At 45.1% G+C, this 25,788-nt stretch overlaps 1 protein-coding gene across 2 annotated transcripts in view; it reads right to left on the bottom strand.

The window, feature by feature from the left end:
• The window catches only part of DNAH14 (dynein axonemal heavy chain 14), a 461,040-nt gene that overhangs the window by 426,680 nt on the left and 8,572 nt on the right, over positions 1 to 25,788 (bottom strand). For both annotated transcript variants that reach the window (XM_029593090.1, XM_029593089.1), the window contains exons 3-6: positions 24,232 to 24,491; positions 15,401 to 15,547; positions 9,736 to 9,866; positions 4,060 to 4,227 (exon numbers count right to left, since the gene is read on the bottom strand). In XM_029593090.1, coding sequence (XP_029448950.1) covers positions 4,060 to 4,227; positions 9,736 to 9,866; positions 15,401 to 15,547; positions 24,232 to 24,491 — 706 coding nt within the window. The remainder of the gene's footprint in view (positions 1 to 4,059; positions 4,228 to 9,735; positions 9,867 to 15,400; positions 15,548 to 24,231; positions 24,492 to 25,788) is intronic.

Raw genomic sequence — 25,788 nt, forward strand, 5'->3', positions numbered from 1 at the left:
GGACCTTACAACTCTGGCAGGCAGGACCCTCCAGATGGAAGTCATCACGATGCAAGGCCAGGAACAACTGACGGAGCAGCCCTTTATAGGGCTGAGGCAGGAAACAGTCACCAAGGTGGGGCCAGCGCACTTCCTGTGACTGACCCTTTAAATGTAGAAGAGAGGCGCGCGCTGGAGCCTAAGGAGAGAGCAGGAGCTGTGCAGGACCGCGGACAGCAGCCTGCACCAACGTAGTCACGTAGGAAGCAGGGCGGGGCCTGAGGAGCAGGCCCTGATGTCGGCAGCGGCGCCAGCCGCTGTGGGGAGCCCCGGGGGCGGCTCCAGCCACTACTCCCGCCCGGGGCTGCGGCCTTAGCACCGCGAAGATGCAGTCAGCAACGGGGTGGTCCCGGGTCCCGAAAAAGGTGGAAAAGTCCGCGGCTCCGGCCACGGTGAAGAGGAGAGACGCAGGTGGCCTCCGGGCCACGTGGGCAGGCAGACGGTGGCGTCCTGCCGCGTTGGCGAAGAAAACACAGCGTGGGTAAGTGAGCCTGCTCGCAGGGAGATTCACGGGCAGTGTTCATAACACCTGGACAAAATGGTCAGACAGATGATGAAATGCTAAGAGAAATCAGGGAAGCTGGCAGTGCAGTAATAATGGGAGATTTCAATTACCCCAATATTGTCTGGGTAAATGTAATGCTAGCGACAAAGTTCCTGGATGTTTTAAACGACTGCTTCATGGAGCATTGGTTCAGGAACCAATAAGAGAGGGAGTTATTTTAGATTTAATTCTTAGTGGAATGCAGGATTTGGTGAGAGAGATAACGGTTGTGGGGCCACTTGGCAATAGTGATCATAACATGATCAAATTTAAACTAATAACTGGAAGGGGGACAATAAGTAAATCTCAGCTCTAACACTAAATTTTCAAAAGGGAAACTTTGATAAAATGAGGAAAATAGTTAGAAAAAAACTGAAAGGAGCAGCTGCAAAGGTTAAAAGTGTTCAACAGGCATTGATATTGTTTAAAAATAAAATCCTAGACGCGCAGTCCAGATGTATTCCTCGCATTAAGAAAGGTGGAAGGAAGGCAAAACAATTACCAGCACGGTTAAAAGGCGAGGTGAAAGAAACTATTTTAGCCAAAAAAATCCTTCAAAAATTGGAAGAAGGATCCATCTGAAGAAAATAGGAAAAAGCATAAGTATTGTCAAGTTAAGTGTAAAACATTGATAAGACAGGTGAAGAGAGAATTTGAAATGAAGTTGGCTGTAGAGGCAAAATATAATAATAAAAATATTTTAAAATATATCCGAAGCAAGAAACCTGTGAGGGAGTCGGTTGGACTGTTAGATGACTGAGGGGTTAAAGGGGCTGTTAGGGAAGATAAGGTAATTGTAGAAAGACTAAATTAATTCTTTGCTTCTGTGTTTACTAATGAGGATGTTGGGGAGATAACAGTTCCGGAGATGGTTTTGAAGGGTGATGAGCCAGATGAACTGAACCAAATCACTGTGAACCTGGAAGATGTAGTAGGCCAGATTGACAAACTAAAGAGTAGCAAATCACCTGGACCAGATGGTATGCATCCTAGGGTTCTGAAGGAACTAAAAAATGAAATTTCTGATCTATTAATTAAAATCAACCATTGTACCTGAAATGGCCAATGTAACCCTGATATTTAAAAAGGGCTCCAGGGGTGATCCGGGAAACTATAGACCAGTGAACCTGACTTCAGTGCTAGGAAAAATAGTGAAAACTATTCTAAAGATCAAAATCACAGAGCATATAGAAAGACATGGTTTAATGGAACACAGTCAACATGGATTTACCAAAGGGAAGGCTTGCCTAACAAATCTGCTTCGTTTTTTTGAAGGAGTTAATAAACATGTGGATAAAGGTGAACCGATTTGGATTTTCAGAAGGCATTTGACAAAGTCCCTCATGAGAGGTTTCTAAGAAAAGTAAAAAGTCATGGGATAGGAGGCGATGTCCTTTTGTGGATTACAAACTGGTTAAAAGACAGGAAACAGAAAGTAGGATTAAATGGTCAATTTTCTCAGTGGAAAAGGGTAAACAGTGAAGTGCCTCAGGGATCTGTACTTGGATCAGTGCTTTTCAATATATTTATAAATGATCTGGAAAGGAATACGACAAGTGAGGTGATCAAATTTGCAGATGATACAAAATTATTCAGAGTAGTTAAATCATAAGTGGATTGTGATAAATTGCAGGAGGACCTTGCAAGACTGGAAGATTGGGCATCCAAATGGCAGATGAAATTTAATGTGGACAAGTGCAAGGTGTTGCATATAGGGAAAAATAACCCTTGCTTGTAGTTACACAATGTTAGGTTCCATATTAGGAGCTACCACCAGCTACCATTAGGAGAATAAAAATAAAGGAGATTTAAAAAAGATCTGACAGACAGGTGAGGGAGAAATGAATGAGAAATGAATGAGAAAGGAGGAGAAATGCAGCGAAAAGAAAAATTAATTGGAAAGAAGAAGAGTGATGAAATCAGAAGACAGGTGAGATAAAGACAAACAAACAAAAAAAACCCAAACCTAACAGCCAAGGTCGAGAAAAACACATTTTATATCCAGTTTACATTATGGAATATGAATTTGTGAAATACTAAATTATTTCACATTCTAAGCATAATTTGAATTTTTTAAAATTGTTTGTAGTTGACAAATAGCGCTGTCGTACTCGCTACATGCAGAAAAATAGTTAACGTGTATGCCAGAAATACACCATATGCTATTTTTGGCCAATTTTTTTTTTTTTTTTAATGTTGGGAGAAGTGAAGTGGACAGAACAGTCTCCACTTATAATATTCCCCCCCCCCCCCCCATCATCTTGGGCTGTCTGGCATTCCCTTCCCCTGCTCCAGCTTCCTCCGTTCCTTCCTGGAGCTTCAAGTTGGCGCCAGTATTTCTCCGGGAGAGACAGTAAAGCACCGCAAGCACCGTGCCCCTCCAGCCACAGCAGCACCGCCGGCTCCGCAGCACTTCCTGCTGGTCTGGATTTGAATTCAGCAGCGTCAGGCTGGTGCGTTTGCTATTTTAGCAGTTAAATGTCAATTTAAAAAAAACAGGCCCAGGTGTCACACTGAAATGTAAATACAGTATTTCCTGCTGAATTTTTAATTTTTGAAAGCCTGGGTGGGGTTACCCCTAAGACAACAGACTCTTGAGAGGGGGGCAGTGCTCACGCACGGCTGAGAACCACTGGTATATACGCTATTACTTTAGGGGGCTTTGTGAAATAACATTATGCAATACAAGTAAAGCTTGATCTTAAACACAGCAAAGTACAGTTGAGACCAAAAGCTTCAGGGAAAGCAATTTCGTACAATCAAGCCCTTAACAATCTGATCCAGAGGAAATCCCAAGACTACTAACACAGCCAGCAAGAGATCACATTAAAAAACCAGCGATAGAGAAAAAAAGTGTTGCAGCTGCCAAATGTGCATATTTCACTTTCCCACTCAGGAAGAAAGATGAAATTCAACAGCGTGGAACAATTTAATATGCACAGCTATGTTAATATTGAAAGAAATATTTAAAAAGTGCATGTGCTGTGGATATACAATGCCAGTATGTACCCACAGGAGTCAAAATCTTATTTTAGAAAGGCAATACCTGGAGCATTGTACAAAGCTAGCTGGACATGTTAAGAAAGCATTTGTTCCCTCCACAGTCCCTTTCTAGCATGCCAAGGGACCCTCTCTCTTTCCCAAACGAGCTTCCCCCGAAGCTGGCCCAGAGCACACGAAAACGGCACACATGGGCTGGGGCCCGGTGGCAGTGCCGGGTGGTGCCGTGCCAGCGTTGAGCCAGGAAGGACCCTGGCTCAACGCTGGAGTTGGGTTCTCCACTCCCCCAGGTCAGATGTGGTGGGCAGGGCTTTCACAGCCACCGGTGGAGAGGGAGCTGTGACTTTTGCACGTCAAGATCCCCAGTCCTGCTTCTGGATTGAGCCAGGGCACAGCAAGACACAGGAAGAAAAACTGCAGGGGTCCAAAAAATAAAAAAATAAAGGCACAAATAAGTCATCCAAGCATGGCGCTACCTTGGACACAAACGAAGCACTAACAATCCAGTACTCGTTGGCGTGTCTTGCTGCATCTGCGGACACCACTTGAAGATCGTATGGATTAGTGTGAGCTTCAGGGCCGTTTCTGTTTCTGGGAAGACAGTAAACGTACTCTCCACTGTCTTCCTTTGGAGGAACCAATTTCTGTTGGTGGTGAGAACACACAAATCACATTTGTATGCAATCTGCATAATTTACACAGGAAAATACAGGCTGACAGCTAAAAACTCTATTCTGCCCTTGCGATTATTTCTCTAGGAATATGCTGCACGACTTCTCGAGCCGGGCTTATCCTACAAATGTTTAATGCAGCAACATCTCCTTGATTCAAGAATAAATCATCTTACCTGCTTCTTTGCTGACCCTCCCTCTTCCGATCCTATCCCAATGACCTCTCTTAATTGAGCCCAATACATTTTATTTCTAATTTTTTTATTTTGCTTTTATTTTGGAATAAAAGGTGAGCATTATTTCCAATGGGTCATGCTCCGAGTTCTTCAAGAGCCTCTTCGACTGTTTGTGAAAGGAATGACAAACCCTGACCCTCAAATGTACCCAATTTTATTTTATTTATTTACTTATTTTTAATTATCGCTTGAGATTTGTAAATTAACTCAAAAACAAAAAAAAAAACCATGGCAAATTTCAGGAGCATGCCTGGTGGAGATCCTGAAAAGCAGACCCAATTGTGGCGTGCAAAAGGGTCATTCATCGTCCAAAATATCTATTGTATTCGTACTTACAAAAATGGCTATACGCTTGCATGGGGTTCTTCTGATACGGTTGGCTTCACTAAACAGGAGCTTTCTCACTGAATCTGCTGCTGAACAGCAGATGGTAACGTTGCATTTCTAATTTAATTTAAATAATGATAAAGCCCGCTGAGATTACATAATGTTGTACCATTTTCCTACTATCTCAGAACTCATGTAACATCATTTGGTATCTCACAGTGAGCAACCAGATGTCAGGAGTGTGCATCAAACCTGAATGCAAAGATTTAGCATCTTAGGATTCTGACGACAATGCGTTACTCCATGCAGTGTGAATTTCTTTCACAATGAAAAGTGAGACGGTGAATTTTCAAAGCCATCAGATAAGCAAGCAAAATGGCATAGACTCGCACGTACGCTAGGTTTGTAAACTTCAAAATACACCCGCACGTGAGAGTCCATGAGTAAATCTGCACTTTTTTAAAAAGGGGCGGGCCAGGGGGGCGTTCCAGAGCGGGAGCCAACTTTAACTCAAGTTGCTATTTTATAAACAATTTATGCATGGGAATTTGGCAGCTTGCTCGTGTATATTTACATCTGCTCTCTATCTGCAGTAAGTGATCTTAAATGTCTTAAAAGTGAAATACTGACCGGGTGGGAGGTCTGGGTGAAATGGGGGAGTTCATGATGAAGAGCTAGGAGGGTACTGACCTGGGCAAACTGGTCATTTCATCGCCGCACGCATGTTAGATAATCGCTCGGCTTACATGTATAAAAGCAGACTTATGGGGGAGTAAATACGTGTAAATCACACCGGTAAAATCTCCACAAATATAGGTTTAAAATTAGACGCAAAATATGCAAGTATAGCAATTGCGCACTATTTATCCAGATAAATTTGGATTTATCCAGCTAAATCTTGAAATCGACACTTATCTGGACAAATTCTGAGTTATCCAGCTAAGTAACTGCACTTATTCAGACAAGTTCCAACTTATCCAGACAAGTAGCTCTTTTTAGACTTATATGGCTACCTGACTTAGCTGAATAAGTAGTGTTTCTAAGACTTATCTGGCTAAGCCGCTACTTGATCAGATAACTCGGCACTTGTACAGATAAGTAAAATAATGTATTTGCACGTTTTTATTTATTTATTTATTTATTTTACATGCACATGCCTATTCTCAGGTCTATTTATGTGTATTTTATGACCCGTGTATATAGTATGGGGCGGATTTTAAAAGGCCCGCTCGCGCCGGCGCGCCTATTTTGCATAGGCCGCCGGTGCGCGTAAAGCCCCGGGACGCGCGTAAGTCCCGGGGCTTTCGAAAAGGGGAGGGAGGGGGCGTGTCCGGGGGGCGTTCCCGAAACGACGCAGCGTTTCGGGGGCGTGCCGCAGCGTTTCGGGGGCGAGCCCGGGGGCGTGGTCGAGGCCTCCGGGCCAGCCCCCGGGACCGGAGGACGGAGCGGGGCTGCTGGCCGACGCGCGCAAAGTTAGGGGGGGGGTTTAGATAAGGCCGGGGGGGTGGGTTAGGTAGGGGAAGGGAGGGAAAGGTGGGGGGAGGCGAAGAAAAGTTACCTCCGAGGCCGCTCCGAAATCAGAGCGGCCTCGGAGGGAACAGGCAGGCCGCGCTGGGCTCAGCGCGCACTGACCCCGGATTTTATAAGATACGCGTGGCTACGTGCGTATCTTATAAAATCCAGCGTACTTTTGTTCGCGCCTGGTGCGCGAACAAAAGTACGCAATCGCGCAAGTATTTAAAATCTGCCCCTATATGCGCAAGTTACAAAATACCGGAGTAGATTTGCGCACGCACATGTTTTAAAGTTATTCTCTTCTTGCAGAACTAGCAATATTTGAATATTTCAGTGTGGCAGACCCTCCCGGTCAGTGTCCCTGTAATTTAACACTCTAGTAAGGAGCCATCCATACCCCTCAGTCTTTCCCACCTGGACAGTCTGGATTGGATGCCCGTAGACTGTCTACCCAGCCATTTTAATACACTTTGGGCTCAGTTTGAGGAAGCGGTCAATGATTAAGGATCTGTCAGTTTTACACTTTGGTGAGGCCTCCCAGAGTCACCAAAATGGAGTTTCTTTTGGAAATGATACCTCATAGTACACTCCCTGCCTGAGGGCCCTTCTTATACTTTACAGCAGGGGTCAGGAACCAATGGCTCGCGAGCCAGATGTGGCTCTTTTGATGGTTGCAACTGGCTCGCAGACAAATCTTTAATAAAAAAGTAAAAATCTAACAACCCCCCCCCACCTTCCTGACCCCCCCCAAGACCTGCCAAAAGTCCCTGGTGGTCCAGCGGGGGTCCAGGAGCGGTCTGGGAGCGATCTCCTGGACTTGTGCTGTCGGCTGCCAGTAGTCAAAATGGCGCCGACGACCCTTTGCCCTCACTATGTCACTGGGGTCGACCAATGGCGGCGGTAGGCCATGGGACATAGTAAGGGCAAAGGGCCGTCGGAAAATGGCGTCGACGGCCCTTTGCCCTTACTATGTCACAGGGGCTACCGCCGCCATTGGTCGACCCCAGTGACATAGTGAGGGCAAAGGGCCATCAGTGCCATTTTGACTATTGGCAGCCGACAGCCCAAGTCCAGGAGATCGCTCCCGGACCGCTCCTGGACCCCCGCTGGACCACCAGGGACTTTTGGCAGGTCTTGGGGGGGGGGCAGGAGGGTGGGGGGTTGTAGTAAATTAATTTTGGAGGTCTTGGGGGGCATCAGGAGGGTGGGGGATTTTGTTAGATTTTTACTTTTTTATTAAAGATTTGTCTGCGAGCCCTGGACCCCCGCTGGACCACCAGGGACTTTTAGCAGGTCTTGGGGGTTCAGGAGGGTGGGGGTTGTAGTAAATTAATTTGGCAGGTCTTGGGGGGCGTCAGGAGAGTAGGGGGTTGTAGTAAATTAGTTTGGTAGGTCTTGTATGGCTCTCACGGAATTACATTTTAAAATATGTGGCGTTCATGGCTCTCTCAGCCAAAAAGGTTCCCGACCCCTGCTTTACAGAGATATAGATTTGAAAGCCTGATACTCTTTAGGGACGAAAGGGCTCTCCAAAGACCTGTGAGCCTGCTCTAAACCCTAGGTGGGCAAGCACCAGTGATGGATTGGATCCTGCTGCCAGAGACAGTGAAGGCTAGAAGCTGTATCCAGTTTGACCTTTTAAAGTATTTTTTGCACTTAGTGTGGGGATGTTTTTGGATCCCCCTTCCCCACTGGGATTTCAGAGTTGAGAACTTGCCTGATCCCACTGATCTTTCTCCAAGAGAAGTCCCCCAGAAATATCAGTAAATACAGGATGAAAGAGCTAGTAAGGAAGGAAGAACAGGAGCCGGAGACCCCGGTCGGATCTCTACACACCAAGAGACTAGGACAGGCTGGTTGTCCGGGGAGAAGATGACCAAAGGCAGGATTTTTGCAGTAAAGTTGGGCACACCTCCACATGGATTCCCTCACAGCCACTAGGTACATTAAAAATCACCATGTGGCCTGACAAGAGGACGCCTACCTAGCTAGAAGCACACAAATACCAACATTCAGATGTAACTTCAAATATTATGGATGGATGGACTTTCATTTCGGAGTATCAATCAGTAAACTTTTATTTAACACCCAGACCTGGTCCTGTCTGAATTCTTACAGCCTCTCACCTCATGGGACGCACCAAAACCGTATACACACACTGGGGACCTTTTAACCTCGTCTGGGCCATAAGCAAGAGCTTCCCCCTATAAAAAGAATCCCCCCAGGGACTGAGAGTCAAGAGTGGGATGGAACTGCTAGCCAGAGCAGCCCCTGAAGATATAAATGAGTTTATGTGCCCTAAGGAGCCCCAATCCTCCAAAAAAAGGGGTTACATCAGTATATCCTGATTTTGCACAAAAAGACATCAGTCTTAAAGGAGACAATTTTCAAACAGCGTCCTCACAAAGTATGAGTACTTTGTAGCAAATTAAAAAAAACAAAAAACAAACTACCCAGGGTACTTTATCTTTGAAAATGAAAACTAAAGCACATGCAACAGTCAAAGTGCCTGCATACTCTGCAGCTGCTATTTGGTGATAGCAGGGATTGAACCCATGGCCATGGCTGTTCATGACCAAGGGATCCTGCAATAGAGCCACAGGGATTCTGAATCCCTAAATATCCTGTAGGAAACACTAAGGGAAGCAAAGTTTGGGCGATCTGCCTCCGGGAGCCCCCTGTTGGACTAGCATTAGGTGTGTCCCAAACCGAGGGCTATATATATATAAAGGAGCCCTAGCCTGATGCACATTTGCTGGCCCAGCAGTCCTCGTAGAGTTTGCTCTGTGATACCTCCTGTCGCCTGATCTATTTCCTGCATATTCCTGGTTCCTGCTCCGTTGTCATCAGCAACACTCCTGGGTCCTGCTCCGTTTCCTGTTTCCAGTCTCTGCCTGTTAAGTCCTGATGGCCGCCTGCATTCGAGGGCCCAACCTGCAGGGAACAGAGGCTGTATCTGGCAGAAGATATCTGCTCAAGACCACTCGACCTTTCTGAGGTACACCCCCCTCCGCGGCGCAGTGCCCCCCTCTCCAGCTAAAAGTACGCGAGCTGTGTAGGTCCACTGCTTCATTCTTTGATTTGCTTAGCACAGTTTTATGTAGTTATGTGACTTTATGATTTATTATGTATTTTGTGATATCTTGATACATATTTATGTATGAACCACTTTGATTTATTGCGTTAAAGGCTGTATAACAAAACTATTAAACTAAAGCAATCAATCTTCAGGCAGAACAATCAAGGCGCACTAATCCATCTTAATGTACCTAGATTATATTTTGAGGACAATTTTCCAAGCAATGGAGGGATACAAATATTGGCGCCTGACAGCCAGCGTGCAAATATAGTGAAAATGAATTTTTAATCAACAAATCTAGATAGAAAGAAAAAAAACAGTTACCTTGAGTGGGTTCTTATATGTAACCAGCATGGCGTTTTTACCTTCAGACCCATGCTGAGGTAACACTGTTTGCCAACCAAGTTTGCTTCGCAGCCTCAAAATGTGTGATATTATGTCATCATCTTCTGGTTCTACAACACATTATAAAATAAACCTGTGATCAGAGGCTGTTATTCTAAAAAGGGATGTTGACATCATTTATTAGGGTAAATAAGTATATATGGTTAAAATGTATTTACTTTCATTACAAAAGAGGTGAACCAAAACAAAAAAGCTTAGTTTGACAAGCTTGCAAGAAGTTCACAGGTTCAAGAAATTAGATCGAACTTTTAAAAAAAATATCCAATGCACATTCCTCAACTTGCTGAATCCGCATCGGAATTCAAGCATATTCACCCGATTTGAAAGGTCCGCAGTTAACAGATCTTACGTGGATTCCCCCAGATCGGCATATCCACTTCCAGTCAGGCTAAATTTCCTCCAGATTCACTGAGCAAATGAGCTGAAATTTCCCCACCGAATCTGGAGAAAATTTGAAAATGCCATCAAACTTGGCTGAAAACTGCCAATGGCGCAATTCTGATCTAGAATTTTTAGCACACCTGTAGCCTTTACGAGGAAGAAAAAGCAAAGAACATCAAGCAGCATTGTCTAAATTATCAAGCAACTTCCTCACCCAGTAAAAAAGTTACTAGCAGTTATTTATGGGTTTGACAGTTGCTTGGTTGTAATCAATTGTAAATATTACTGCCCTTTTCATAAGGCTTGGGGGTAACTGCATGGAGCGGCAGTTACCACCCTTGAGAGAAACATGGGGGTATCCTGCACATAGCAGCAGATGCTACCATAAGAAGCTTGCTGGGCAGACTGGATGGGCCATTTGGTCCTTTTCTGCCGTCATTACTACGTAAATAGCACCTTGAGTTACTTAACCATCAATGTTCAAATGTAGACAAGTTATCTGGGGGTCCCCATAGCCACGTGATTTATCTTGTACCATGTTTCATAAATACAACTTCTGTACACATTTTGCAAAGATACCTGGGTCGGCGTAAGGAACGAGCTTCAGCGTACACCAATTAAAATAAACTTAAACCGCAGGGTGAGCTGATCCATCTGCTGGAGACAGAAATACTGAAGGGCTGCAGCGTAGGCTCTGTCCTGATATAGGATACCCTTTCAGTTTTGGTCTGTCTCCATCTGCTGGACAGGAGGCTCAACCCACGGTCTGGCCTGATCCGGGTACGTACAGGGAAGTTTCTTTATTAATGAAACCTTTTCCTTCCTTCTCTTTGAATTTCATTTCTGGTGTATAATTGCTTCAGTTTTATTTTATCTTAGTAAGTGCAAAAAGAATATTAGTCATGCTCCACTTTTTTGCCCTTAAGAGAATTAGGGCTGAGTTTACCCAAAAACAGAACTTAGAAAAGTTTCTATGAGAAAAACATTCACAGTCAGGTAAATAAAAATAATCAAACTCTATACTTTAAAATGCTGCCAAGACTGTCCAGAGAAAATCAAATAAACCCCTTTTGTGCTGGACACTGGGTTGGCTCACGCTCACATTCAGGTAATGCATTAACCCTTCCTCAGTATGCCGAGTAACTCACATGATGTCACCAATATCTGGAATTAAACAGTGGCTAGTATGCTGAGCATGCTCACGCTATGATGTCATTTCAAACGAAGGACAAGAAGCTAAAAACACTTTGCTACTTCGCCTCATTTTAGTACAGTCTAAAGCTCAAGACCCAGCCTCACAAAAAGCGATGGCGGAAAAAGGAGAGTTAGAAATCTTCTAAACATGTAAGAGGAAACTTTTTTTTTCAAACAAATCACATGCCAAGAAAAAATCCTAATACCTTCACTGAACCCTTTTTCTTGAGCTCCCTTAAGAACATAAGTATGTCAGAACATAAGATTTGCCATGCTGGGTCAGACCAAAGGCCCATCAAGCCCAGTATCCTGTTTCCAACTGTGGGCCAATCCAGGTCACAAGTAACTAGCAGGATCCCAAGGAAGTACATACATTCCCATGCTGCTTATCCCAGCGGATTTCCCCAGTCCACCTTAAAAATTGTTATGGACATTTCCTCCAGGAACTGGTCCAGACCTTTTTTAAACACAGCTACACTAATAGCTTTCACCACATGCTCTGGCAATGAATTCCAGAGCTTAATTATGCATTGAGTAGAAAAATATGTTCCTTATTAGTTTTAAATGTATTACCCAGTAACTTCATTGTGCGTCCCCTGGTCTTTGTACTATTTGAAAGAGTAAACAATCGATTAGTTTACTGGTTGCACTCCACTCATTTTACAGACCTCTATCATATCTCCCCTCAGCCATCTCTTCTCCAAGCTGAAGAATCCTAACCTCTTTAGTCTTTCCTCATGGGGGAATTGTTCCATCCCCTATATCATTTTGGTTGTCCTATGTACCTTTTCTAATTCTGCTACATCTTTTTTGAGATTTGGTGACCAGAAATGCACACAATATTCACCATTCCTTTCCTAATAATTTCTTCTTTGTGTTCTATTGCTATTTGTGCCTCCAACACCATCTGCGGGAGGACATCCCAGTCATCCTCCACCCTTCCTGAAAAAAAGATATTTCCCAGTGTTATTCCTGAGTCTACGTCCTACTCCCTTCGAGCTTTATATCATGAACCTTAGCTCTGTAGCTTCTTTTCCATTTAAAAAGCTTTTCATCTTGTGCACTATTAGCATCTTTCTGGTATTTAAAAGTCTCCTATCGTATCCCTCCCGTCTCTCCTCTCCTCTCAGGTATACATATTTAAGTTCTCAAGTCTTATCTCATACGGATTCTGAGGCAGACCCCACAGTGTTCCGGTTGCCCATCTCCAGAACCGAACACAGTATTCTAGGGGAGGCAGAAACAATGATCTGTACAGTGACATTATCATCTTCTTTTCTCTGCTGGTTCTGTCTCTTCCCAGCACCTCACTGGATCTGGCCACTGCACAGTCACACTGTTTCGCTATCTTGAGATTATCAGGCACAATAACTCCAAGGTTTCCCTCTAGGGTGGTGCACGTCAGCTTCTCAACTCCCTTTCCAATTGCGTATCACTCCTTCAGATATCTGCACCCAAATACATGACGCTGTACTTTTTTTTTTTTTTTTTATACTGAATAGGGAAAGGTTTGTCTTTTGATACCAAAATCTGCAACAGGGTAGACACCCAGGAATGTGTGGAAACATGAGGAAGGATCTAGGAAAGGTTGAGGCATAGTCTAGCGTCTGGCAGCTAAAATTTAATACTAAAAAAAAAAAAAAATGCAGAGCCATGCATTTGGGCTGCAAAATCCTCAGAGAGCAGTACAGCATAGGGCACGAAATTCTTCCAATTACAAAACAAGAGACAAGGGGGTGAACATATCTAATGATCTTAAGGTGGAAAAGGCGACGGCAAAAGCCAGAAGATGCTTGGCTGCATAGAGAGAGTAAAAGCCAGCAGCAAAATGTCTCTGTATAAATCTCTGGTGAGACCTCATTTGGAATACTGTGTACAGTTCTGAAAACTGCACCTTCAAAGGGCTATAAACTGGATAGAATTGGTCAGCGGTCTCCCTTGTAAAATATATGAGGACAGAAAAAGATAAAAACAAGTATACCATATAGAGGAAAGGCAAAATAGGGGAGATATGATAGAGAGCTTTAAGTACCACCAAGGTTTTAATGCACAGGAGGTGGGCCTCTTCCAATACATCTGGAACAAGAGGTCAAGGGACGAGGGTGAAAGGCTCAGGAGTAATCTAAGGAAATATTTCTTTACAGAGAGGGTGGTGGATGCACGGAACAGCCTCCCCATGGAGATTATGGAAACAAGGACAGTATCTGAATCCACTGTAGAGACGCGTAGTTGTTGTGGATAGGCAGGTAAGACAGGCCATATGATCTTTTTCACGTTTCTTTGACTCTGTGTTTCTAGGCCAAGCTTTTGTCCATTCATCAAGTATTCATAGATCATGTTTCATTCTGTCTACTCCCTCAGGAGTAGCCACTCTGTTGCAGATTTTATTGTCATCCACAAAAAAATAAAAAAAACTTTTCCTTCTAACTCCTCTGCAATGTAACTCACAAAGATACTGTACAGAACTGGACCCAGGACCAATCCCTGAGGTCCAGTCCACCTTGGGAACAGAGCCGGTGGAAGAGTATTTGGGGCTCTAGGCAAATCTTCTGCCTTGCGCCCACCCGCCCCCTCTCACTGGTTGCAAAATCCCCCCCCCCCAGTCGCAACGCACCTCAGTCTTAGCCCCGACTCATACCTCATTCACGGCCTGACGAATCTGAACGCCTCTTTGCCATATGCGGGATAGGCTCCACCTCGCGGCCCCACACGGCTGTTCTCCGATGCCCCTATTGGTCGGCGCCATGGGCAACTGCCTAGTACTTTGTGTTGCGGCCTACCCAGGCCTTCAGCCTTGCCTTGTGGCCTGCCTTGGCCTCCTTCCTTGCTCTGTGGCCCTATTTGCACCTCCTTCCTTGCTCTGTAGCCTACTTTGGCTTTCTGCTTTGCTCTGTGGCCCAACTCAGCTTCCTGCCTTGCTCTGGGTCCTTCTATGCTCTCCTGCATTGTTCAGTTGTCTTCTGGGCCTACCTGTCCTGCCTTGCTGCCTTCAGGCCTACTAGGGTTACCTTGCCCTGTCTCGTGCCCTGTTGGGCTTTCCTGTTTACTGTTAAGTAACCTAGTCCTGTCCTTGTCTACTCCTTGTCCAGTCCTGGCCCTGCCCAGTCCAGTTCAGTCCCTTGTCTGTTTCCTAGGCCTTGCCCTGTCCTTGGTTCAAGCTCTGCCTGAATTCTGCCCCTGCCTGTCCTCAGTACCAGCCTTACCTTGATTCCAGCTCCCAGACTGTATCCAGCTCCCAGCCAATACCTGAATCCAGCACCAGCCATGATGTTTGCCAGAAGGAAAAGTCCTACCAGTCCCCAGAACCCAAGGGCTCAACCTGTGGGGGAGGGGGCTGGTTAGGCAGAAAATCACCTCTAGTCCTGCCTTGCAATCCTATGTTGCTTCTGCCGGGGTGCTCCCTGATTCCACTCTGCCAGACCATGACAATTGCTTGTTCATGAGGAACGTTAGCCCCCAGAAACTCTAATGAGAAAGAGACTGTTTCAGCCAGTGGCATGATTACGTTTATCCTGACAAACTCGTTATACTTTGCTACAATTTACTGAGGTACTGTCCTCTTCAAATGTTCAAAACAAGGCAAAACAAATGTGAAGACCTCAGTGGTGATCTGACATGATATTGTGAGATCCCTATCATCTAATGGTCCTTGCTGTTCGGTTCTCTGACGGATTCTGATCAAGATTTGGTAGGCCACTGAGGGAGAAGGAGAGGAAAGGCAGGGGATTACAGGAGACAGAGCAGATGGTGCTGGCATAGGGCTGGGGTGCAGAGGAAGTTGAAGGAGTGAGGGTGGGCTCAGGGGGTCATAAAACTGGGCTGGATAAGAAAAAAAATATTCAGTGTATGACTGTCGGTTACACATAGCTGTTGCATGCATAACTAAGACACGTCTACACTTCTTGAGGGTTTCACATGAGGTGCTCTTACATTTGTTAGGTGCAGACGTTTGCATGTGAAATATTGACATCAGAATGAATTAGGGCAGCAAAAATATAGAAAATCATACCTGTTTTATCATATACAGGATCATTGGTCTTAGCGGTTTTAAGACATGATGTGCAAGAACTCTGGATATTTTGATGTTGTTTTTTCTTTTCTTTACTTGTTATCATATTGCAAACAGTTGTTGGTTCATTTGCATGTCCTTCATTACCTTTTGTAACCAGAAATAAAATTTAGACATGGGGCATTTTTGATTTCTGCATATTCAGTCCAAAATGAATTGTGTACTATAAAAAGTCATTACTGATGAGTTGCTTATTTATACAAGACCTACTATTCTCCTGCTGATTATTTCTCATTATAAACAATACCAGACTATTACCGAGTCCATGCAGTGTACTAATGCAATCATCTGGGCTCTTACAGCATTATTTTCAACTCTCCTTTATTCTGCATTTGTGCTATAGTCTTATAATGCACTGTACTTGTGTTGATCTAATTACAATACACTCCCATACATATCTGAAACAATTCTAAAATATTTTGGAAATTAACAGCATCAGTGACATTAACTTGAGGTTTCTCTCAGTTATCCCTGTCAATAAATATGGTTTTCCAAAAAGCTTTGCACCTCTTCTCCTAATGCACTGCCAACTGTGAGCGGATCTTGCCAAAAGCTGGAAAACAGAGTTCTAAGCTTTTTTAGTCGAGATACACAATTCAGTTTTGTTCATCAGATGCTAAACTACAGCACGGGATTAAATAAACTCAGCGTAAAATATATCTGTGCAAGTTTTAGTCCACATTTCTGTGTTTAAACTTTTTTATTAACGCAAACCTTCAGACATACACTGACTGCATGTACATTTCTTATCATCAGTCAGTTACACCGGAAAACTATAATCAACATTTTATATTTCAGCATTTTAATCCAACCTCAGTCACAGTGGGCCTGATTTTCAAACGCATTTACAAGCTTAAAAATGGGCTTTACACGTGTAAATGTACTTTGAAAATTGCTACAACATATGCCATTGAATTGTCCATAGGATTTACTTACGTAAGAGCAATTTACGCGGTTAAGTGTCACAATAGTAGTTATATTTACACGTGTAACTCCTTTTGAAAATGACTCCCTAAGGATGTATAGCATAAGAATATCTATCCCTCTCCCTATCCCAAGAAGTCCCCTTCTCTCCCTTCCTCCCTCTCCTTCAATAGAAAGCAAGATCACTGCAGAACTAAGATAAGTGCAAGCAAACTGCACAACCTCGGCCGAACAACTTCTCTCTCACAATAAGCATACGCATCATGGAAGCTCACTACTTCACCTTTGGGCCTTGAAGATGAGCTTCCCCTACCGCAAGAAATGTTCTTCTCCCCTGCATAAGATTATGTAAAGCATTCCTCCAGCTCCAGGAAGCCACGTCTTCCTCCCTCCAAACCGAAAACATCCCCTTTTCGTGCAACAATAAGCTTTCCTAGTAAACAAGCTTACACTTTTCAGTTTAGTTTAAATATCTTTATTAACTATGACCAAAGAAACAAACTCCGTAGCAAAGACATCCATCATAGCAATTCACCATTATTGAAAACATCATTGGACAGAAAAAGGTAATATACAGTTTACAAAAAAAAAAATAATCTGCTAATTTGACAAACAAAGGTTCTTTATCCCCCACCCTTCCTATCCTCAGCCCCCACTCCCCTAATACATTCACAAAGATCAAGACCAAGACACTACACAGCTAGGTCAGACATCTGTTCCTGGGATGTCCGACCTACCCTCCACACCCTTCCTGCTCCCAGGACCCCGCCCCCCCCCCTCAACTATCAAAATATGACCTAAGCAGCACGGAGTAATACCCACCAAAGATTACCCCTTTAACATTCAGTTTAATTAACCCTGCCATTATTTTCCCCCCAGAAGAACTGTAGTTTCTGTACGCCCAAAACTGGTGGCCAAAAGCCGCCCTTGCTAACTTGCATTTCTGACACAGATCAGATTGTGCCAGCTGAGCCTCGACAGTGAGGAATATACACCCTCTGCAGCATTTTATATTGCAAGTCCCTCAAAGAGACGTTCATTACCAACTCTGGAATCCTTGCAAAACACTTGGCCAACTGCGATTCAGCGAACTGAAACGTTATATCAGACTTCTAATCACGTAAAGGGACATCATAATTCCTTAAGACCCTAGAAGATTTGGTGTAGAGCTGCTCCTGATTATACACTCAATTTTTTTAAAAATCCTCCAATTTCATTCTAAACTTTCATGCCAAACTCTCCCTTTTTAATGTAGTAAAGTAATGCTTTGTCTGCAAATACAAATATAATTCCTTCTGGCTTATATTACAACTATACTGAATTTCCTGGAACAAGTGTGTAACCCTTCTGTTGTTTACCTTGCAGGATACCTCACACTGCCCTTGCCGAGCTCAGTTTAAACAAAAAAAACCATCTGAATCCCAGGGACAAAAGTTCCTATTCCCACCCAGAACTATAACCCGTATAAATGCATAGACTCTTCCACGCTATCCACACAAGCCCAATCAGAGCATTCGATTTCAAATCAACCGGCGGAGCAGCCTGCCCTGCTGTAAAGGAAAACATTAACCGCAATAGTTTAGCCAAACCCTTTTCAATTTCAGGCAAAGTTAAAACATTAGCTTCATATAACTTTATGTCTCCGACTACAAGCCTGACCATAGGCCCCCCTCCAAGTCCAGACGTCTCAACACACTCTCTTCTGCCAATCCTCACTGAAATATCTTAAAGGGACCCGTGCACAAAGTCCACACCAAATAAAATTAGAAATTAATCTATTGAAACTATGTAGAACGTTTTTTATTCAGTAATCGCAGGGGCAAAAAAATGTGAAAGAGCATTAAGCCATTTTGGATATAGTATCATCTTAAAAAGATTTATTCTACCTTGAAAATAAAAAAGAGAGGCAATGTTTGCCATTGTTGAAACTTAACCTTTGTAAATGCAACGAGAGGGGGGGGAATTAATTCTATACAGTAGGGATGTGAATCGTTTTTTGACGATTTAAAATATCGTCCGATATATTTTAAATCGTTAAAAATCGTTAGAGCCACGATACAATAACAATTCCCCCGATTTATCGTCAAAAAATCGTAAATCGGGGGAAGGGGGAGGGCGGGAAAACCGGCACACTAAAACACCCTAAAACCCACCCCGACCCTTTCAAATAAATCCCCCACCCTCCCGAACCCCCCCAAAATGCCTTAAATTACCTGGGGGTCCAGCGGGGGTCCGGAACGACCTCCTGCAATCGAATCGTGTTGTCTTCAGCCGGCGCCATTTTGCGCCGCCATTTTGCAAAATGGCGGCGCAAAATGGCGCCGGCCATAGACCAACACGATTCGACTGCAGGAGGTCGTTCCGGACCCCCGCTGGACTTTTGGCAAGTCTTGTGGGGGTCAGGAGGGCCCCCCAAGCTGGCCAAAAGTCCCTGGGGGTCCAGCGGGGGTCCGGGAGCGATCTCCTGCCGCGAATCGTTTTTCCGTATGGAAAATGGCGCCAGCCAGTATGGCCGGCGCCATTTTGCGCCGCCATTTTGCAAAATGGCGGCGCAAAATGGCGCGGCCCCCTCCCAGCCGAAATCGATCGTTAAGACGAACGATGACACGATTCACATCTCTACTATACAGTTACCTGAAACCTGCCCGTACTTATTATCTGCATTATGCCTAGGTACTTAAATGAATCAATCCCTAGCTTCTCTTAACACTCTGCTGAAGTTCCAGCTTCCCTGACTTCTCCAAATTTAGCTTCAGACCTGAAAATGAGCCAAAGAATGAAACTTTCTGCACTTAAGTAATCCAAAGATTCCCTAGGGTTCGTGAAATGGATCACTTTTTTAAATACCTCTTTACCCATTCACGCTCCTGAGACCTTTTCATTATTCTGTATTTCCTGAAAAGTGGATCAAGAGACAAGAGGAAGAACAAGGCAGATAGGAGGCAGGCCTGGCAAGGGCCTCCTTGTAGTGGCAACTTGGCCAGGTTTATTTACACCATTAACCACCACTGCAGATGCAAGATTAGGATACAGCAAATGTCACTCGATTTAGAAGATTCTCGCTTCCTTATCATGCATGTCAGACCAGTCCAGAAAAGTGGAATGCATCCTTTCTCCCACCCCCAGCCAGCAGATGGAGGCAGAGACAAAAAGAGCAAAGCTGACTTCACTTCCCCTACAGAGGTCTGGTGCTGCCCTCGGCTCTCCAGTTACTTGTCTATGGCGCAGAGGATGTGCAGATGTCTGGACTGGTGTTGCAGCTATGAGTAGGTGGTGCTCCTAGAGAAGCCTTTGGCCCAGATTCCAGGCGCAGTGGAAGCCAAGCCCCGGGGGTACTCTGGACAGCCGCACTGATGAATTGGACCAAATCTCGCCCCAAAACACACCCCCTAGGAACCAATTCCATGGGGGTCTGAGTTCCTGCACCAAGGGGAGTTCCCCAGTGGCTTTCTGTCCCTTGGTGGATTCAGCAGCAGGAGCTGCGGACTGGGCTCCTTGGACCACAGTCCAGGTAAGCGTGCCGACTTCCCTAGCAGAGCAGCCTCCCAGGCCAACAGGTCAAACACAGGACACTGATTCCCCTGGTAGAGTGGGCTCTCAGGACAGCAGCCCAGAGAAGGATTGAGAACACTGCGGACAAGTCTCAGTGGTGCAATGGGTTGGCTTGCGGTGCTTCCAGCTCAGTACTGACTGTGGCTTACGCAGAATTCAGACCTCACCTAGAACACCAGCAGATCAAGTGGGCACAGTATCGTGAGCAAGACTGGATGGGACTTTCCTACTCAAACTCCCTGGACCCTGTGAGGGAGGGAGGGCAGTACTATGGTGCACAGGAACACAGCCAGCTCAGAGTGCAATCTGCAACAAACACATTTGTGCTCTTGATTTGCTGATCAACCAGCAATTAACCAGCTTTCAGGTAAGTAGTGGAAATCAATTGCTCAGATTCAGACAAGCTGGACCCTATGGGAAAGACACAATGCTAGGATGTGATTTGACCTGGCTGGTGCTGCTCTACAGCCAGCTAGCCCTGAGATCCAGCTTCAGGTAATTAGGTGAAGTGAGTAATTGGCTGACAAGTTCCAGAATGGTCACAGACTGCAGGTAAAGCCAATTAGGAGGCTGAGAGCATTCAGACAGCAGCTCTACTGACCTATTGCGAGCAAAGGTCTTATGTCCTACAGAACGGTAAAACCAAGTAATATAACAGGCGCCTGGCTCCATTATGATTTGCTGGCAGGTTCCAAATCTCTGAAAGGAAAGCGTTTCCTTTTTTTTTTTGGCAATTTTAACAGCCTTTTTACTGACGCTTTGTGCCAAAAAGGAACTGTGTGCGTGCGTGTGGTGTGTGTCTATATGGATGCGTATACAGCCTGGGATGTTTTTTATGCCAGTGGCGATTAAAAATTCTTGTGAAGCCTGGTGGCGTAAGAAAGGTAAGTAACATAATAATACAGTGCCATAGTAAAGATGGCAGAAAAAGACCAAATGTTCCATCCAGTCTGCCCAGCAAGTTTCTTATTGTAGCAACTGCCGCTCCGTGCACGTCACTCCCGAGCCTTATGTTAAGGGTAGCAATATTTACATTCAAAACCAAGCAGCTGTCAAACCCATAACAAACAGCAAAATGACTGCTATCATTTCTACGGGCTGAGCGGCATGCTTCATAGTTCAGACAACGCTGCCGCTTGAATGTGCTTTGCTTTTGGACTTGGCCGTGGAAGCAGTCCTGTGCTTTTTCCCTAATGTCTGCGCATCAGTGCCCCGGGCAGCGCACGCAGGGAGGAGGGGCCTAATTTTTATAAAGGTATGCGCGGCGACGAGATCCGGCCTCTCCCAGGTCCCTCCCAGTCCGCTCCAATTAAGGAGCGGACTGGGAGGGAAGTTCCCTACCCCTCCTGTTCTTCCCACCCCCCCGAACCCTTTTTCTTACCTTTACCTTTTTTTTTTTATGTTGCTTACTGCTCTGTTGGAGCAGAAGCAACTTGCGCACGCTGTACCGGCCGCCTCCAGCCCTGCTCCGCCCCCCCCCCCCCCCCCCCAGACTGCCCCTCCCTGCCTCTTTATCTGGGCCTGGTACTTATTCGCGTTCCGGGGTTTACGTGCATGGCCGGGTCCATTTGAAAATTCGCCCGGCGTGCGTAAGGCCCGAGATTTACGCGCGCTGGGCATTTTAAATCTGCCTGATAACGTGCAGGTCTCGCAAAAGGCAGAGTCTGGCTTGCTATCTCTCTGCTCTCTCAGATAAGATACTTTCTTCTGACGAGAAAAGATCACACGTCCTCCTCGGCGGGAGGTCTCCTCAACTTGGAAGTGACTTGCATATGAAGGGATCTGCCATCCCTTCCTTTCAAGCTTTATAGGGAAGCATCTCTTTGAGAGCTGTGATGGAAGTTCATCTCCGTGGGGGCAACCGGTAATTTTACAGGGAAAGGTATCTCTCTCTGCTCAATATGCTTTCTTTGTGTTGAGGGTAGTGTTTCACTGCTTTCAGAACTGGGCTTTTCTCACTTATGAAGGTGAGAAAGTTAGACAACGTAGGATGACATGGGGATGGCCACTTCAGATCAGTTGGATGTCACCCGTGGAATGTTTGTAGGTGACCAGGTTCTTTTCAGATAGGTCTTTGGTCTATTAATGTGTCCGATCAAAGCACGGTAGTTTCTAAGTCATCAATTTCAGGTGTAATTGAGGAGAGTAGCCTGGGGGCCCACTCCAGCAACAGTTTACGGGACTTAAAAAAAACTTGCTCAAGATAGGGAATCAGTGCCTGGTTTTCTAGAGGATAATTGTAAGGCAGCACCTTTGCCCCCATTGCATCCCCGCTCTGAGCACTTCAGAGGGGCGTACAGGTGGAGAGAGATTATGCTTTGGATGCAGGAGTTGTAAGAGCAATCGTGGCTTCCTCTCGCCCAGACTGGATGAAGCCTTGGGACATCACACTTGTCTGGACTGATCTAGCATGGGCAAAAAGGAAGGTGAAATTAAACTTACTTGTTGCCGGTTAATTTCCTTTCCTTTAGTCCTGCCAGACCAGTCTAGAACCCACCCAAGGAAGCTGCAGCATCAAGGGCTCATAGCCTGCTAAGCTCAGAAATGTAACAGCAAGCTGGCCTAATTATGAGCTTGGAGTAGGAATTCTTGTTCCTAGGTTAATAACCCTGGAGTGAACTTTTGTGGAAGTATCATGTTTATTTATTTCATGTCTCACTCAGTACCCAACCTGACTGGAGCGGTGAACAGCAACTTACATAGCAAAACAACCAATTAAAACATAAAACTTACAATAAAACCCAACTGGTTGTAATGGTGATTTGGAAGCAAAAACTAACAATTGTTTTCATTTTCTTAGCTTTGGAATCGGATACTGAAGGGCTGAGGAGCAGCCCCAGAATTTTAAAGGGAAAGTGGTCAGCTTTGAACTTTTTGTCTCTGCCTCCATCTGCTGGCTGGAGGGTGGGAAGGGGCCACTTGTCTGGACTGGTCTGGCAGGACTAAAATAAAAGAAATTAACCGGCAACAAATAAGTTTAATTTCACCTTAATCCAAAGGCTACCCCAACTATACATAAGTAACCGAATCTACTCGGTCAAAATGCCTTTTGGTGTCAAAGGAAAGCATCACAAAATTCCAAAAAGACAGCAAAATTTTCCGCATTTTAGTGACCACATACCATGTACTCAAACTCCACCTGATATTGCAATGTTATGTCTGGGAGTAGTAAGGTTAGTCTATCTTACAAATATCATGGGAAGTTAAATAGGGAGAATGACCATTTATGGGTCTTTATCATCTTTAGGAATTATGATAATAAAAGCTTCGTTAGCTGCAGTAAATAAAAACCCCTCTTTTTCTGAAGTGCCTCATCAAGCCTTGCCCCTAAAGGAGGTCCCAGCTTAGCTTGTAACAAGTTTTAAAATTCTGCCCCCAAACCATAAGGTCCCCAGGCCCTAACCAATTAAGCTTGTCTAATAACCAAACCAATCTCCTGGAGCGTTTATCTGCCTGATCCAAAAATTGGCCGAGGCAGATTTAAGTCTGTGAGATAATCAAGAACCGCCTCCCTATTCTCACTCGCCTCGGAGTAAAGAGTCTTGTAAAACTCCAGGAAGGCTCCACAGATCCCGTCTCCAGAATTCGACATGGTGCCCCTCTTTATCCCTGATAGCAGCCATAAATCTAGAACCTCCCTAACTTTCAGGCCAAACGTTTCCCCGCTTTATTTCCAAACTGAAAAAAAACCTTAAACTTGTAAGAAAGCAGCGATTCCTTGGTCCTCTGGAGTCGTGCACATTTTTTTATCTGATTTCCGTGCTCTTCCAAGACGTGACTCACCCGTGGGTGTCTGTATCCCACATGGAGGGACGACAGGAGCTGGAAAGGAGTGAACTGACCAATCTCTAATATGCAGCAGAAAGGACAGGCTGATTCACTCTCTATTCTCGGAGGGCAATTTGCATACTGGCCACTTTTCTGTCAAATCTGCACGGTTTTAGAGAGGCAGCATTCGCAGCCTCCAGAGGGGACTGTCAAGCAATTGCTCAACAGTGACACCTGCTGGCTGGCTAAGAAAGGACTTGCCCTAGATTCCAGAGGGCCCAGCAGTCCAGGAAAAATCCTAGGTGGCTGCAGATTAAGCCGCATGGAGCCACAACCTCGGCTGCAGCACCTGCTGACTGACCTGGAACCCCAAGGGGAGTTTCAAGCTGCATAATACCCATGATAAATTGACCTCCTTAATTACCCCGTGCGATCCATGCTCACCGTTTCACGAACGCACACAGGAGAGAAGGCACGGCAGTAAACAGGTCAGTGGTGGTTATTCTCGTTCCCCAGCCTCTTTTTACCTTGGAGATTAGAACGGCTCTTTTTTCTTTCAGCATCTTTGGCAGCAGCGGCGACGGCAGATGCCTCATCGACTCGCTCCACAGAAGGCATGGACAGCTTATGTCTACTTCCATTCCCCACTCCAAAAGTCGCCGCATTAGTAATCTTCACCTTTTCATCCCTTTTTGCAGAGCATTCCTCCATTTCTACGTTTCGGCTTCGCTTACGGTCAATTTCAGAAACAACTGTTATTGTTTTCTTTTTATGTTTTCCTAAAGGGCTGCAAAGTAAAAAGAATGCATGCGGTTAACAAAAACATAAAAAATAGACAGAGAAACTATTCTACTGGACAGAAAAAAAAAAAAAAAAGAGCAGAAAAATGTCCCGGATTTATGTGAAATTTCATGTTGGTTTACTGAGAAAACGACTTCTTGAACAGATCTGAAATTCTCCAGTAACTCTGAATAAGAGGAATACGGATTCAGGAAAAGAGCTCTCACTTCCTTCTGTTAATCTGAATATTAACTACTTACAAATTAACCCTTGTAAGTCACAGCTAACATATCGGACATCAGCTACAATCATTGGCATGAATTTTCAAAGGAATTATGCGCATAAAGTAGCATATATTATAGCAATTTTCAAAAGCTCAGTTACGGACCTAAAGTCCATTTACAAATGGAAAGCCTTTTGAAAACGTCTGCCCTATGGAGTGAATTTTCAAAGAGTTACATACCGAAAGAGTAATTTTCAAAAGCCCATTTATGCATATAAAACCCAGTTTTGTGCGTGTAAATCCTTTTGAAAATTACCTCCTAAGTATGCAATTGTGTAGGGTTTTTTGCATTTAGTCATTTAAATAAAGGAAATTTCCAGTCAACACACATTAAGGGGCCGATTTTAAATAGTACGCGCGCGGGGTACATTTGTGTGCGCTACCCGGCGCGCACAAATGTACACCCGATTTTATAACGTGCACGTGCTGCCACGCGCATGTTATAAAATCCGGGGTCAGCGCGCACAAGGGGGTGCACACTTGTGTGCGCCGAGCCCAAGGGGAGCCCCGATGGCTTTCCCCGTTTCCTCCAAGGCCGCTCCGAAATCAGAGCGGCCTGGGAGGGAACCTTTTTTTTCGGCCCCCGCCCACCTTCCCCTCCCTTCCCCTATCTAACCCACCCCCCAGCCCTAACTAAATCCCCCCTCCTACCTTTGTTTCAAAAGTTACGCCTGCCCAAGGCAGGCGTAACTTGCGCGCGCCGGCCAGCTGCCAGCGCACGAACCTCCGGCACTGTACCGGAGGACTCAGGAACGCCCCTGGCCCCACCCCCGGCCCCACCCCCGACCCATCGCCACGCCCCAGACTGCCGCCACGCTCCCGGCCCCACCCCCGGACCGCCCATTTTTGAAATCCCCGGGACATACGCGTGTCCCGGGGCTTGCGCGCGCTGCCGCCGAGCCTATGCAAAATAAGCTCGGCGCGCGCAGGGGTAGGTTTTCGGGGCTTACGCACGTAACCCTGTGAAAACCTACCCCTAAACATATTAGAGTAGTTGAAAAGTTTATTACAATCACAGGGC

The sequence above is a fragment of the Rhinatrema bivittatum genome, chromosome 3, assembly GCF_901001135.1.
Source record: "Rhinatrema bivittatum chromosome 3, aRhiBiv1.1, whole genome shotgun sequence".
Lineage (NCBI taxonomy): Eukaryota > Metazoa > Chordata > Amphibia > Gymnophiona > Rhinatrematidae > Rhinatrema > Rhinatrema bivittatum.